This window comes from Micropterus salmoides, unplaced genomic scaffold (genome assembly GCF_014851395.1).
Source record: "Micropterus salmoides isolate LMB-PRFRI ecotype aquatic unplaced genomic scaffold, ASM1485139v1 Ms_hic_scaffold_7, whole genome shotgun sequence".
NCBI lineage: Eukaryota > Metazoa > Chordata > Actinopteri > Centrarchiformes > Centrarchidae > Micropterus > Micropterus salmoides.
The window spans coordinates 26,054,297-26,069,506 of record NW_024044459.1 but is presented as its reverse complement, the minus strand read 5'-3'; the positions used below and the strand labels follow the sequence as shown (position 1 = coordinate 26,069,506).

Genomic DNA, 15,210 nt, shown 5'->3' with positions numbered 1-15,210 from the left:
TTGATTAATAGACTTTTGTTAATTTATATTTCAGACTGAAATAAACTCAGGAATGTGGTGGTTTTAATGTGATTCTATATTTTATATTGTGTTCATACAGGTACTCATTTGATCTGTGTGGGTTTGAAGCTGCAGAAGCAGCCGCTCTGGAAGCATCCAACAGGGGCAGCAGAACACGCTGTGAACGGCAAGTAACTGCGGTTGACAACTTCCTGTCACAGCAGGAAAAGAAGCAAAAACATCGGCGAAAGAGGAAGTGCCTACAGAGCCGGGATCATCTTCATTTTCTCTCAGAACTGGAGGAGGTTAGATACACTATAATGAATTCTGTGAATAATCCTTGACCAATCACTGTAATGAGCAAGTGTATAGTATATGGTGTTTTTTCCTAAGTGTTTCCTCTTCTCAACCTTCCTGTAGGTTGTGTTAAAGCTCCAGCAGCTACGAGTGTCTCACAGACGATACACCTGCTTCCCCCAGCAACCATATCCCTCCATTTTCCGCCTCAACTTCCATCATTACTACCCTGTTACCTACGACTCCTACCCCTGTGACTCCAGCTCATACCTTCGCAGGAGTGCCGATCTGAAGGCTAAGAGGAGACGTGGCCGTCCAGCCAAAGCCAGTGAACCAATCACATCAAAGCTGCCTTTTGTTCAAGGATATGGTTATCCGCTGGCTGGGGGAAATTACTATGCAGCACCGTATGCGATGCCTTACGCACCTCCTCTGAGTCTGGGCTACTTTCCCCCTGCTCCCCCATTTTACCTGCCACATCACTCATTAGGACCTGCACCTCCATCTCCCTTCATGAGGCCTGCTGTCCCCCCTCCCAAGGCTTTCCACTCCAGTGGACTCCAGCCAGGGGCCAAGCTTCGCAGTGCTAGTGGCACACTTCAGGGGCCCTCTGTAAGAGGAGAGGGCCTGGGATCCCTGGGAAGTGGCAGTACAGGTGGTCTTGCAGGGGTTCGCCTCCATAAGAGGAAGCACAAGCACAAACATAAGCACAAGGATGAACCCCTCCTTTCACTGCGAGACCGGCAGGAGTTGGGTGGGCTCTTCAGTGGAGCTAAGGCCAATGCACGTCTAAGCACGCTGAGTGACAGGAGGGACTTGGCCAGTCAGGGCTCTTCAAAGCATCTGGAGAAGCAGAGGGGCAATGGTAGAGGCTCAAGCCTGGGATCCAGCTTAGGGATGTTTGAGTCGGACCAGCTGTCCACACACTCTCTTGCTGACAGCCAGTTCCACTCTCGTCAGACTCGACAGCCAATAAACAGCTTCATGAGCAGCTACAGTAGCCAATCGCAGCGGTCGGAGCCAGCTTCTGACCTGTTTTTGGGGTCACGGGAGGACGAGTGTGGTGGGAGGAGCAGGAAGGCGAGGCTCACTGTGTTTGGAGATCAGGGCTTAATGTCATTCCAAACTGCCAGACAGGAGCCAGGACAGATGAACAAGTGCTCAAGTCCCTCCCTTACTGGTAAGATCCACTTACACTAGGATTACCTGTTTTTTTAAACTACACTGTATATTTACAAGGGAGTACACTGCCCTTTTGCCATGATCAGAATCCATGACAGCAGGAGTGTTTTTTCCTTTTGACAGGGGTGGCATGGTAAAATGCACTGCTTACTTAGATGATGTGTTAGTATGTGAACTGCATTAACCACCATCTAACCAGTTAACTTATGGCTAGACTACTCATATTAAAAGCCATCTATGTTAACCTGTGCAAAGATTCTGATATAAAGCATCAGTAGGAAGTCTTTAGCTGACATTAACAATAGCTTAGCACAGTAATGGATCGCATTACATTTCCCATTGCAAGGCAAAGGAGGGCAGATCATAATTGTAATAATCTACAACTGACAGTGACTGTAACAGGTGATAAAATAAACTAAAACAAACTTTAACATACTCTACGTAGTGTTTTAAAAATGTGACTTTCTTTTTAGTCACATTTGTGACCACAGATTTAGCCAGTCAGTTTACCATGATGTTGGCATAGCTTGGACAAGGGTTGCTGTCTCCACCAGCGTTCCTTCACATCAGGGAGGGCTGGAAGTGCATACTACAACGGTAAAGCACAAGATGCTCCACACTTTGTGCTTTATTGTGTAGAATATTGGTGTTACAAGCCAGTTATGTGTAGTCTTAACCTGCCAATGTTGCACAACTGTTAACATAGCTAAATTAGGAGCATGTTTGCAAAAATAATTGGTGTGCAAAATATTATTCTGTTCCCTAGTGATAACTGTGTTATTTGCTGGTGTAGAGACGTAGTATTTAGTCAAAGTTAACATGTTTTTCTCCATTTTAAATGTAGATGGCAGCATACTTGTCAAGGTGATTCCTTAGTTATAAATATGCTATTTACAGCATTATCAGGACTTAAAGCAGACAAAGAGGCAGGGTTGCCCCAAATTCTCACTATCCAAACTAATGTGTATTTTGTTACATTCTGAATTCTGCTGTCTGTGAGCACATCTGGCTGGGGATAGAGAGAACGTAATGCATGGATGGAGACGACTATAATTCACCAATCTCTCCTTCCTCCCCTCCCTTCCACCTCTCCTGCCAATGCCTTTGCCAGAGATATATTATTCACACAGTGTGATTTATTTTCTACAGACACGCTGTAAAAGGCCCTTGCCTGTGTTAAAAGAGCTGGCTGGCAGCCAGAGGTTTAATGACTGGGGCCTAGTCCAGTGGCGGGGAGGAGCAGTCAGGGGCTCAGTTAGAATACACCCCCCCCCACCCCAGGGGATCCAGGACGGATGACTCATATACACACTACCACCGCCCCCGCCTGCCACCCCACCCTACACACAACCCCCTCGTCCATGTTATTCCTCCAGTGTTGTTATGACTCTTCTACCTTCCATGTCCTTCCCTTTTCCCCTTGTGTTGCTTCTGCAGTTCTTGCGCTTTCCTTTTTTGCCTCCCTCCCACAATCCCCACATCCATACACAGATTTCTCCTTGTTATTCCGCCTCTTCCTCCCCCTTCCCCTTCTATCTCTCTTTCCTTCTTCCCTTTCTCTTTCTGCTTTTCTCCTTGTCTCCCCTCCCCCTCTTTCCCCCATTACCTTCTCTTTTTCCCCATTCCCTCTGCCCCTCCTCTAGCATGACTTACTGCCTCACTTCACAGCTTTAGCCCAATTAAAACACAGGCGCGTGCATGCCGCACAACCATACATGTACACATAATACATGCATAAACCCACTCTGACACACACACACACACACACACACACATATATATAGATCCCCACCCACAAGCTGATATAGATGCAAAATTTATATTATTATCTGTAACTATGTGTTTGAAAATTATTCCTTAATAGAACTACTTTGTAGTGTACTTTTTATGCATGTATTGTGTTTGCTCTTATTCACTAATCAGCAGGTCTCGCTGCAGCTGACAACAATCTCTCACATACATATTTGCATAAAAGCAGGTCATCTTCTACTGAATTAGTTATTATTTAGTTATTAGAATAATTGTCTTTGTGTCACACGACTTGTGACATATGCATGCACTTTCATGCAGAGAATCAATCTCACTAAATAATATACATAACCTGGTCTCAGCCAATGCAGGGGCAGTAGATAAGTGAGCATGTATCTCTATGTAGTAGTGACTTCCTATTCCACAGAGAAACAGGTCCTCAGTGCTGCATGGCCCCTCACACTGCTGAAGGTCACTGGTTTTATGTTCCGTGTATGCAGCTCATAAATTTCTGCTACTTTGTACTGTGTGTGTGTGTGTGTGTGTGAGAGAGAGAGAGCGTGCACACTCCTGTGTAGCTCATAAACTACTGCTACTTAGTGCTTTCTGCATTAGACTAATTTCACTGTCTGCCTTGAATTCTTGAGCAACAATAGAGTGTGATGTTCTGCTGAGTTTTAAATGGAGGGTGGTCAGGCCTCTCTTTATGTTCACTTAATCTTAGTTCATCAGCAAACACCTTGGAGCTCTACACTCCTAAAGTATTAATTTACCTTTTAATATTTTCACAAGTTTTCTTTAAATGTTAAAAAACTGTTTTGACTGTATCAAAGATACAATCTGTATATGGTTTTTACAACACATCATTGAAGCTCTGTGAAGCTTTAAAATACAAAAATGAATTATCCTAACCAACGATGCAAGATGTTTCATAACAAAAATAGAAATATTCTCACTGTGTTGTGCATCACTTGTAAACATCACCCTGCAGTCCAGTCCACCATATTTGGAGACATGTGCCTTTGGTGTGAGAGACCTGGGTTCAGTTCCCCCTGTGACCCATCCACCATTGTGTTCCCGAGCAAGACACTCAACCCCTAGTTGCTCCAGAGGCGTGTGACCTCTGACATGTATAGCAATTCATCAGCAAAATGAATAAATGTGATGTAAATGTAATAACATTCAGAGTGGTTTAATGCAGTCAACATGCCTTACAGCACTGCAGAGACCTGCTACATTGTATCAGCAGAAGTCTTGAGGAAAAGAAAGTAGATGGTTAGGGAATCCAGTGATTGGAGTAAAAGCAAAAAAAGAGACCAAACATGTTGTGTATGCACACTGCTTGGGGACTGGTGGCTGATTGTGCTTTTCCTCCATTTTGGCTGTGGCTCACTCTGAACCTCGGGAACAGTGCCCAGGCAGAGAGGAAGGGGGAGCTAAGAAATGGGACAGAGATGGGAAACAAAAAGAATGACAGAGACAGACCAAGACCAGGAAGCGGTTTCTGAAATAGAGACGGAAATGAAATGGTGCAGTGTTACCAGTTTAATTGAAAATTAGAGAGTAGCATATTGCTGCTCATGACGAGTAGAGTGGAAAAGAGAATGAGAGTGATGGGGTAACGGGGAAAGAGAAAGGATAGGAACAGCGTGTAAAGGGCATACTGCCCAGTTCACCAGTGTGAAGGAAACAATATGGCTCCAGTTTCTTCAACTCAGCCATTCTGAACTGCTGAATTCATTATTTGTGCGTGTTGGACGTGTGCGTGTATGCATATGTGTGTTCTTGCATTTGTGTCTGTGTGAATTGGTGCATGTGGATAAATGTGCCTATATGTGTGTTTGTATTTTTGTGTGTGTGTTTGGCTTTTTGGCAGCCTGTGCTCCAGATGCACAGGGTTGTTATTGTGTAGCGACATATTAAATGGTTGAAGGAGACATTTCTGTGGGTTTCCTGCTAGCAGAATGGGATCTCCTCCTCTCCCCTCTCCTCTCTGCTCTCTAGTAGACAATTACAGGATAGGATCTGCTCTCCTGGCTCAGCTGGGCTTTGAAAGGCTTACATGAATATGTCAAAATTAGCAGGAAGCTCTTGAAGCAAAAAAAGACATTCTCTCCATGAGCAAAATTGGCATCATCTCTTTCCTGGCCTTTCCAAGGCTGCTCATTTTGACTGACATGCTAATACGAAAACTTTGTCTTTATAGACCTTGCTCTACTATTTATTTACCTTGCGATGTCTCACCTCACTCACACTCACTCTCTCCTCTCCCAGGTGTTCCCAGTAAGCGGAGGTATAAACGACGCGAGGTGGAACAGATCCAAAAGGACGTGAGGAGGATGCATTCTTTGAACTTTGAGCATGTGCAGAAGATCCTCCGTGCCAAGCGCCTGCAGCGACAAGCCAAAACAGGAAACAATGTCATTAAAAGACGGCCTGGACGGCCCCGAAAACAACCCATAGAGGAATCAGAGCCGACCAACAGCAGGGAGGAAAATCGGGCTGATGGTCGGGGTTTGGACATGTTGGCCAGTAGGAAAGGTGATGGGAGGACTCTTGGGATGCCTGTCCTGGAGAGGTGTGATGACTTGCCAGGTAGACAGAGCCTCAGGCCAAGCTTGACCCCCGATCCTCTGGAGTTCTCAAATCACGATTCCATCTCAGCAACAATTGAGACTGTGGTGCATCAAGCGCGGTCTGTGCCTCCACTGGCCAAAGGGGGGAAACGCAGAGGCAGGGGCCACAACAGGGACGAGTTATGGGCTCCTTCCAGTCAATAGACCTGCAGGAGAGAGCAACTCCGTAACCGAACGGAGAGCAGTTACTGGAGTCAGTGCTGTTTCAAGCCTGTCAGATGCAGCACCCTTAATTCTGGGACTCCTTGGTGCACTTTGACTTGTTTCTCCTCTCTGAGGACTACAGTGGGTCAGTGGGAGAGCAAGAGGAGGGAACGCTTAGGTGTTATCCTTCTCTTTGCCAAACCCAACCAGACATGAGCCTTTCAAGGATTCAGTGGACCTTAATTTACAATGGCACTATATGGTACTATTTGATACTGAATCTGATGCTATAAAAGTGTGTGGTACTTATGATAGTGTAGGATATTATGTGATTCTTTATGTATCTGATACAGTGATGTGTATGGTACTTTATGATACTGTATCTGAATGTGGCTTTAGCCATATATTTACCAGCAAGGGGAGGGGGAATGGTTAATATTAAACTGTGCAGCTCTGCTTATTTTTGCCTTTCTGAGGAAGCTTGTCAAAGACATGGGGTGATACGGCAGTTATTAAGCCACCTTACCCTATTACATATCCCTGTTCCTTGCTCCCACCCTCTTGTATCTTCCTTGTTTTCTTGTTCTCTCTGAGGAGTAATGATACTTGCTGGCAGCTCCTAATCCCTGGTCCCCCTCCCTGCTCAACACTCACCCCAATTCTCTAGCCCTCCCTGGTGCCTGCCGCTCAACTTCATCTCCCTTTGTCCTCTCATCTACTTCCAATCATGTTTTACATCTCCCATTGCTTGTGCTCCGTCAGCCTACCCCCAGTTTCATTTATTTCTCCTTCGCCTGCTCAGGCCTGTCCTGAGCAGTGACTTAAAGGCAATATGGTGGAAGAGTGTCCTAGACTGTACATAGAAACAAAGTCCACTGTTTCTGCCTTGTTCAATGAGAAACCAGCTCATTAACATCTACTGGCATACAGTATATCAAATAGAATTGTTATACCATAGACAATGAAAGTTATTGTATTGTTTTATAACCAAAAACAGACATGGGTTCGACTCAAGACAAGTTTGTTTTCAGATGGAAAGAAACACATATATTCATTCATACACTCATTATTGTGTTTATATCCAGGGGCATTGCATACAGGAGGAATATCAGGTGTGTTTTTGGTAAACCTTAAAATTGGTTTAATGCACTATGAAAACCATACACTTGCATCAATCAAATGCAGCACTTAACATGCTTGTTCCAGCCTTATGTTTTGGCCTTTGATGGTGTGGATATCCATTCCAGAAAGCATGCATTATTTTAATCAATTTGTATATGCAGGCTGCGCGGCCAAAAGCGTCAAACCGAAGCCCAAGTCTGAATCATGATCAGACACTTCAGCTGAAGAGGGTTCACAGTCAGTGTTTTGAAAAGCTAATCCCAGTGTTTCTACTTACCATGATTAAAAAAAAGTAAATCCAGTATTTAGATTTAGAAACCAAAGTCTCAGTATTCAGTGTAAGGATGTATAATTTAAAAGAATCTAAATCAGAGTTTAACAAACTCTCCACCATGTTGGCACCAATGTAAAGCATTCCCATGTGCACTCTAGAATGTAGCCATCTTGGATTTTATGTGTCAATGTGTTAAGCCTTTGTTAAACTCTATCTACAGTATATGTGGCTTTGGGTAGTGGTTGGTAATTTCTCAAATAAGTATTTCAGAATATAAGCAATGGATCAGTATTTCTTTGGCAACTTTGTTCAAGTTTTGTTTCAGGAGATTCTGTCTTCTTTGGGTTGGGTGGGATTCTCAGTTGCAGCAGTTCAACTTGTGCCTTATGTTTCTTTCTCTCACCAATTACATTTGACCTGAGAAATATCAAGTGGCAAAGAGAGCCCAATAAATTTACCCAAAAATAGTCATCATTGTGCATATAATGCATGTGTCTCAGTCATCAGAACCCTGACACTGCCTGTGTCCCTTCACAGCTTCCATAGTCAGCATCCTCTGTCACCGAGCATAAGTCTGTCTCCTAGCTTCCTCCTAGTTTTCTGACCCATCATCATAACAGAACTAGAAGGGCTGGACTGATGAATATAATATGATATTAATGTATTAAATACACATCTTGTACTAGCCTACGTACTGCTTTACAGCATGGGTGGGAACCGAAAGGTCCACTGTAACAGATGTGTTTCTATTCAGAGATATTGATTGTGCTCAATGTTCTAGATATAAGCGAAAGATCATTTACTTTGCCCGGTATTTAACCAGTTATTTACAACATATGATGTAGGTTATGTACTTGGCAAAGCAGGAACAGAGGAGGTTGTCATGGAAACCACGTTCTCGTATATAGTTGTTTGCTATGCATCAGGCCATGCCTGGCAATGACCTTAAAAGGAATTTCTGTTCTGGGTCCACCCTTCGACAAAGAGAAACAAGTGGTCTTATTTACTGAATAAAATGAATTCATGTAACAAGAATTGTGAATAATACCAGTAATAATTTGTAATAAGTTGTGCAGAAAGTGACTATCATTTCATGAAAACTATAGTTACTGCAGCTCTATGCAGTACAGCCTTAACCAGATGTAAACTACAGTATTGAAGTGTTTGTTGTAAATAGTGTTAGTATGTCTATTCTGCATGGATACCGGTTGGGCTCGGCTATGCTGGGACTATCTGCTAAAACCACAGTAGACCTTCTCTCTCTATTAAGACTGCTCAAGACCCAAGAAAATATGCAGAAGTTACCACCCTAATTGATTTTACTATTTGACAAATTCTGCTGTACAGTGACAGTCATCGTTCCAGTCCGTTAAAACACAGAATGCTAAAATAATTTGCCTTATCAAACCTTTAAAATTCTTGGAGGATACAAACCCCACTGTAGTGTACTCGACCAAAAATAGGAATCCCTGCTGACTTGCAGCTATTTTGCCTGCAGCCAGTTGGGGCAGTGCAGAAGAGTAAGCAAGGGGGTTGTGTGTAGGGGGAGTTCTCAGAGGAAATAGCCAAAAATACACTCGTCCTAACGTTAGTGTGCTTAACCTTGCTTTGCTAGATAACATTTGGTGGGTCTGCAGTCTGTTGTGATGAAGATGAGGTCTAGATATGTGGTCCGTGAGGTGTAGAGACTATACGCTTGGCAGCTTACTCCTCCATACTGTGGTCAGTCAGTGGTCTCTGATGTAAGAGTTAAAGACCCCAGGTGTTGTCTGTCCTGTCTGTCTCTCCTACCAGCCAATGCTCCGGTGCCTTCTAACACTGACAAGTATTGTCCTAATCCAGAGCTTTCACTCTACACAGAGACTGCAGAGGGGATGTGGCTGTGAATAGGGTTCAAGGTCACTGTTGTATTGTATTTAACAGCCAACCAGAGCCAGTGGCTACAGGAGGATCCAAAGCACTGATGTAAGGATCTTATACCTTGTCTTTGGTCCTAGAATCAAGGGCAGTGCAGCAGTGTTTGACCTTAAATCAGTGGTTGGGATGTATTTACTGTAGTCCACACTTACCAGTTCACTACAGCAACTAGGATGGGATATAATGGCACCTAAATTTTGATCACCCTCCATTCCCTTTGTAGCATGCTACACATGGAGTGAGGGGTCACATGAGACAGAGCCTCATAAATGTACATGTATTCATCCTCACAGCATCCGTTACAGTTCTAAGCTATAATGTTGTTCAAAGCTGAAATTGCAGATGATGCATTGAGAAAACCAATAAATGTACTTCTTTAGAGCACAAAGTGAGCTCTTCTAACAGTGTGGGCATATTTTAGTTTGTATACATAGTGTATTTGAACCTTTTTCTAGAGTGGGTTTCCTTTATTTGCATGCTCAACTTGATTGTATGCATAAATATTTTAGAAAAGCCGAAAGATGAATTTCAATTGAATTTGGAGCAAGACTTGTACATTGTTTGATATTTTTCTTTTTGTAATGAATTTTTTAATTCATGAAGCATTTTTGTACATTGTATGAATATTAAAAACTGCAAATATTTGACATATAGAGTAAATACTAGATGCGCATGCATATGCATATATCCTTCACAGTATGTATGTGTAAATGTACACATATATTTTGTATTTGCATTTGCTGGTATACAGATATATGTCTTAAGCACATATATACATGCAATATATATGTATATCCATGTCCGCTGGCATGCTTTTGGTCATGTTTATCTTTCATGATCTTGTAGGTTCATTTTTTGTTTTTTATTTCTCTTTCCTCAGAAAGAAAAGCTCATTCTTTTGCTACCCTTCTGTTGGCTGGCAGTGTTGAGCACTTATTAAGAAGAACTACAGTTGAAGTTGTTCATGTTATCCATTGTGTGAAATAATAAATGACTTTATTGACATCTGATGATGGCATGTATTATCTTCTTTCTGGTTAAGATTTGATATTCTGATCTCCTAAAAACTGCTTTGTCACATGCTGAGATAAGGCTGATAAGTTATTTTGTGATAAGAGCCAGTTGAGACTGTGTGTGTGTGTGGGTTTGCTGCACTGTTGGTGCTGAATGTCAGATGGTCTCAGTGAATGAGTACTACCCCACAACGTGTTTGCTTGTTGAAGTTAAATGAGAGGGAATCCTCTCATCAGATTATTCTACAGCCTCGCTCAGTCACGCTCACGCTCACACACACACACACACACACACACACACACACACACACACACACACACACACACACACACATACATACCTACACACTCTTACTCTGGTACTTGTTCATTAGCCAAGCCTACATCTCTGAATCCTGCCTGCACTAGCCCATCAGTTTCAGTTCTAGGTGGGCTGGGCTGCAGGCTGCTCTGTTATTGGGCAGAGCTGAGTGGGAAATGCCCCACTATTGGCTGCTGCCAACTAGTAAAATTCTTCTGTTACCATGGTTGCAGGGTGAGCTGCCCAAATGTGTCTCAGTGTATCTAGTGGTGCTGATGGAACTGTTGGCACCACCGGTGTTATGCTGAAAAAATCCCCCCTCTGATGGAAGTCAAGGCTGCAGTGGGGCTGCACCCAAACCACTCTCTACTGATGCCTGTAAATGAGCCCACATGGCCCCACTCCACCTCCAGCACAAGAGAGAGGATGAGATAGATCACCAGGGCTGTGATCACGATGAAACAGCACAGCAAAACACATCCTGCATGAAGGATGTACTGTTGAGCCAGAGCTACACTTAAAAGGAAACAACTGGATCATCAATCTGATGTGCGCCAGGTTTACTGTTATATAGTTTCCTCTGAGACAGTGCCTGCACTGCACAGGTACAAAGATTGCATAGAAACATACACAACATCACTATGCATACCATAATTCCAGTGACATTATTTAACACAGAAAGAGGGCTTAGATCAGTAATCAACAGAGAGATGTTGCCCATAAAAAAAGATATGAAACATATATATATTATTTTCACTTTAATTATTACTATGGCATTCTTTGTGGCTATATAAGTGCCATATATTCCACCTGGTCAGAAGGTGTAGCCCCCCATACTGGACAAAAGAATGAAAAGCACTGGAAAACGCACTGAACTTAAACTGTCCAGGGTATTATTTTGTCTTCTATTCTTGTTTCTCCACAAGTGTGCAAAACCTTTCTAACACTCTTCAGCTTTATATAACAATATTATGAAATCTTATAAATCTTATCTTCTGTGACATCTGTGCTTGGCAGCAATATTCCAGTACAATTATAGAAGGACTATAGTAAAAATATTTGCAGAATTGGATCACTGTTATTATATGGTATCTGGAGATACAGACCGTAATGGAAATGACGTGGTGGAGGTTTATACTCAGAAAGTGTAGGAGGAGGACAAGGATTATAAATTGTGGTCTCTAGCTGAGGCCTTTACGTTGACCGTTCCCGTACTAAAACAACTTTCTTTTTAAGAAATATGTTCTAAAGATTTAGGAGGATCTTCTACCCCAATCCTCTGTGGACCAGCCTCTTTGGAATCTAGGATTTACCGCTGAGGGAACCTGACAGTGTGTGCATCTAAGAAATATGCATGGTCCAGGGTGACCAGTCAGGTGCTCTATGAAGCCCATGTACACCCGACACATGATGACATTTTTGAAGTACATGTCAGCTGGAAAGGCATAACTAGTACTGCTTGTAGATTTCCTGTTGAACTATTCTGAATTGACTATGGAAAGTTTGCTTAGTTGGCTATGTGCGGAGTTCTGTTGACTTGGACTGGGTTGTTTGGAGAGTATGATGTATGAATTCCCTTACACAGGTAAAGAACCCCTACACATATTAAAATACCCAGATGGCATTGTTGCCATATTAACAAAATGTTGAGTCGTTTTACAGGTGGCTTGTCTCCTGTTACACATTCTTGCTTCACAAGAAAAATTTGTGTTGGTATTTGTAGGCCTACCAGTGAGTCACAGAGTCATTGAAAAAAAAAGTCACTGGAACGTGATACAACTATAACAGATGTTTAACGTTTGTTGGTTTTGATATTTTGTGATTGTACCAGCAGGTGTTGGAAATACTCACCTGTGTGATCTTCTGCTGTCTCCTTACAGGCTCTGTTGCTTTGCAAGACAAAAATAAGTAACACAGTGAAATTTTTCCTTTTCTCTACTGGTGTTGTCAGTCTTTGTAGTGAGGAAAGGGTAGCCCAAATTGGCCAAACAGCTCCAAATACAAGACATCAAGAGGCAGCAGATACAGCAAAACTACAGGCAAATTCACAGAAATTCAGCCCAACAATGGCCAACTGCACCTTGGACATAGCTGCCAGCCACAAGTATGAGCTTTCTTTGGTGGGAGGGGCTTTGATGGAGCTTTGAAGTGTATCATAGATGTAGTGGGTGGGTCTTTGGTGATTATACTCTCAAACTGTTGATTCTTCCTCCCAAAATCTGCCCACTTCATCAAACCTTGCATAAATCAGCCATTTACCACAGCATATGTCCTGGCAGCACATTCTGGAAGACAAAAGGATAAGTTTTGGGGAAAAATCAGAGCCTGCTTTGCTTTTGGTCTCTGCCCAGTTTTCCTGACAAATAACTTTAACTCTTCTCTTAGCAACATGAAATAACTGTAAACTACCACAACTGTTTTGCATGGACCTTTGGCAATTCATCTCCATCTCTATGCCAACAAATTCCCCTATAAATTATTGCAAAGCTTAGCCATTCTACCTTACAGTACACAAACATTATGAAGCCTCAGGAAGTCTACAAAAGTATCTATGCAGCACCATGTTTGCCTTTTCTGTTATTGTTGCTTTTCAAAGTAAGACCAGGAAACCTATATGGATGCAGGATGTTAATCCAACAAGTAAGTAAGTAAGTAAAGTTTATTTGAATAGCACCTTTCACAGATAAAAATCACAAAGTGCTTCACAGTAAAATGTAATACAATACAACAAAGTAAAATACAATGCATAAGAAAATTTAAATACAGATGGAAAACATAGAAACAAAAAACATGAAAACCCCACGTCTATCTAAAAGCCCGCTTGAATAGCAGCGTATTCAATTGCTTTTTAAAAGAATCAACAGAATTCACACAACGCAGAAAGGTAGGCAAAGCACACAAGTGCAGAGTACAAAAATAAGGCTCTCAAAAGTGGCACTACTTATTTTTTATTCAAACCTTACCAATAATTAAAATTTGAGTCAGGATGCATGAGTGAGTGCCAGTGAATATCAGTGACTGTTTGAGGCACATCCAAAGCCACACAGACCACCAACAACAGACAGAGCCATAAATTTACAACAGACAGTCCTGCAGTCCAGGCCAACTAACCAGGAAGCCTGCCATGTAACCAAGCATCCCCTCAATTTATCTCTGTTGGTGTTTTCAGAGGATGACTATTGCTTGTGTTTATGAAGATGGATAGAGCAGGCAACAGCTAAGACACCCCCTCTCCCTCCTCTCTCTTTCTGGGCTGCACAGTGACGGCAGCGATGGGAGACACCATCTGGTGGTGAAACGTGTCAGTGCAACTCAAACCTCTCAAAGCCGTCATGTCACATCCACTGGACACAGAGCATCATCCCTGACTGCAGTCAAATCAGTAAAAAAATGACACTGTACACAAAGGTAGTTTTTCTAGTTCAAGAAGAAGATAGATAAAAATGTTTTTTATGGATTTGAATGATAAAAATCTTAACCATGAGCTCAAGCAGTCAAAGCTACACACCCTAGCGCTTTATTCATTGGTCCGCTTAAGAGATCAGTGCAGGAATTACTGTAGCTGAAAGTTGCGTGCGTCTGTGTGCGGCGCAAAGAGAAAAAAACAAAACACCAGAGATATAACAGAATGTGTTCTGCATGGAACCGGCCACTGTTGCCACGGTGACAGTGTGACTCATGGCAGTTTGATTTGGATTTAGAGCGGCGCCCTGTTTTGTGTGTGAGTGTGTGACTTGTGTGTGTATGTTCATAAGCATGTGTGAAAATGTACCTGTCTGTATATATGTAAATACGTGCATTATGTTATAGGGTTACATATTTGTGTGCTGGTGGGATGAGAAAAGAATTTCCTCTGCACAGTAGAAGAGAGCAATTGTCCACCTCTCTCATGTCTCCTCGGTCGCAGTTAGAGCCTTTGTTAGCAGATTGGCTCTGCCTTAGTCTTATTAATGATGCCAACACTTAGGTAATGTGCCTTTTTGATGAGAGTAGGCCACTTCATCTCTCTATTCAGGCTCCATCTCGCACACACACTCTTCTCTCTCTCTCTCTCTCTCTCTCTCTCTCTCTCTCTCTCTCTCTCTCTCATTCACACACACACACACACACACACACACCACCCCCTCAATCCTCCTAATAAGCTGTCTCTCTGTCTCCTGTAATTTGGCAGACGAGTCTATTATATGATACAGTCATATTTTATTAATGGACCCCCGCAGCGAACACACACACCCCTTAGTGGATGAGATTATGTGACGCACAGGGAGCGTGTCTCTGTGTTAAAATGATTTCAACAACTTGGTTAGTTTTCATGTGCACCGTTTGTCTGCTCTATTGTTAGTATTGGGCTGGAAGGCAGAACCACAGGCATTTCTGCTGAAGTTGGCACTGTTCCTCCACACTTCATTACACTTCCATCAGCTCAGTGATAGCATGGAACAGTGCAGCTTCAAAAGGCAGAAAACAGCAAAATAAAAGGCAACAATCAATTATTGAGTCAAACATTTTGTGGAAATATTCTTCCTGTCTGTGTCTCTCTGTGTCCCCCTCTCTCTTCCTCACTGTTGTTCCCAT

The 15,210-nt window shown here is 42.6% G+C and overlaps 1 protein-coding gene across 1 annotated transcript in view; it reads left to right on the top strand.

Moving 5' to 3' along the window:
* setbp1 (SET binding protein 1) overlaps positions 1–10,331 on the top strand; it is a 34,487-nt gene extending 24,156 nt beyond the window's left edge. Inside the window, exons 5-7 of the mRNA XM_038702898.1 lie at positions 101–305; positions 421–1,477; positions 5,503–10,331. Of these exons, the coding sequence (XP_038558826.1) occupies positions 101–305; positions 421–1,477; positions 5,503–6,008 (1,768 nt within the window). The 3' untranslated portion in view covers positions 6,009–10,331. The remainder of the gene's footprint in view (positions 1–100; positions 306–420; positions 1,478–5,502) is intronic.
* The last annotated feature ends 4,879 nt before the right edge of the window (positions 10,332–15,210 follow it).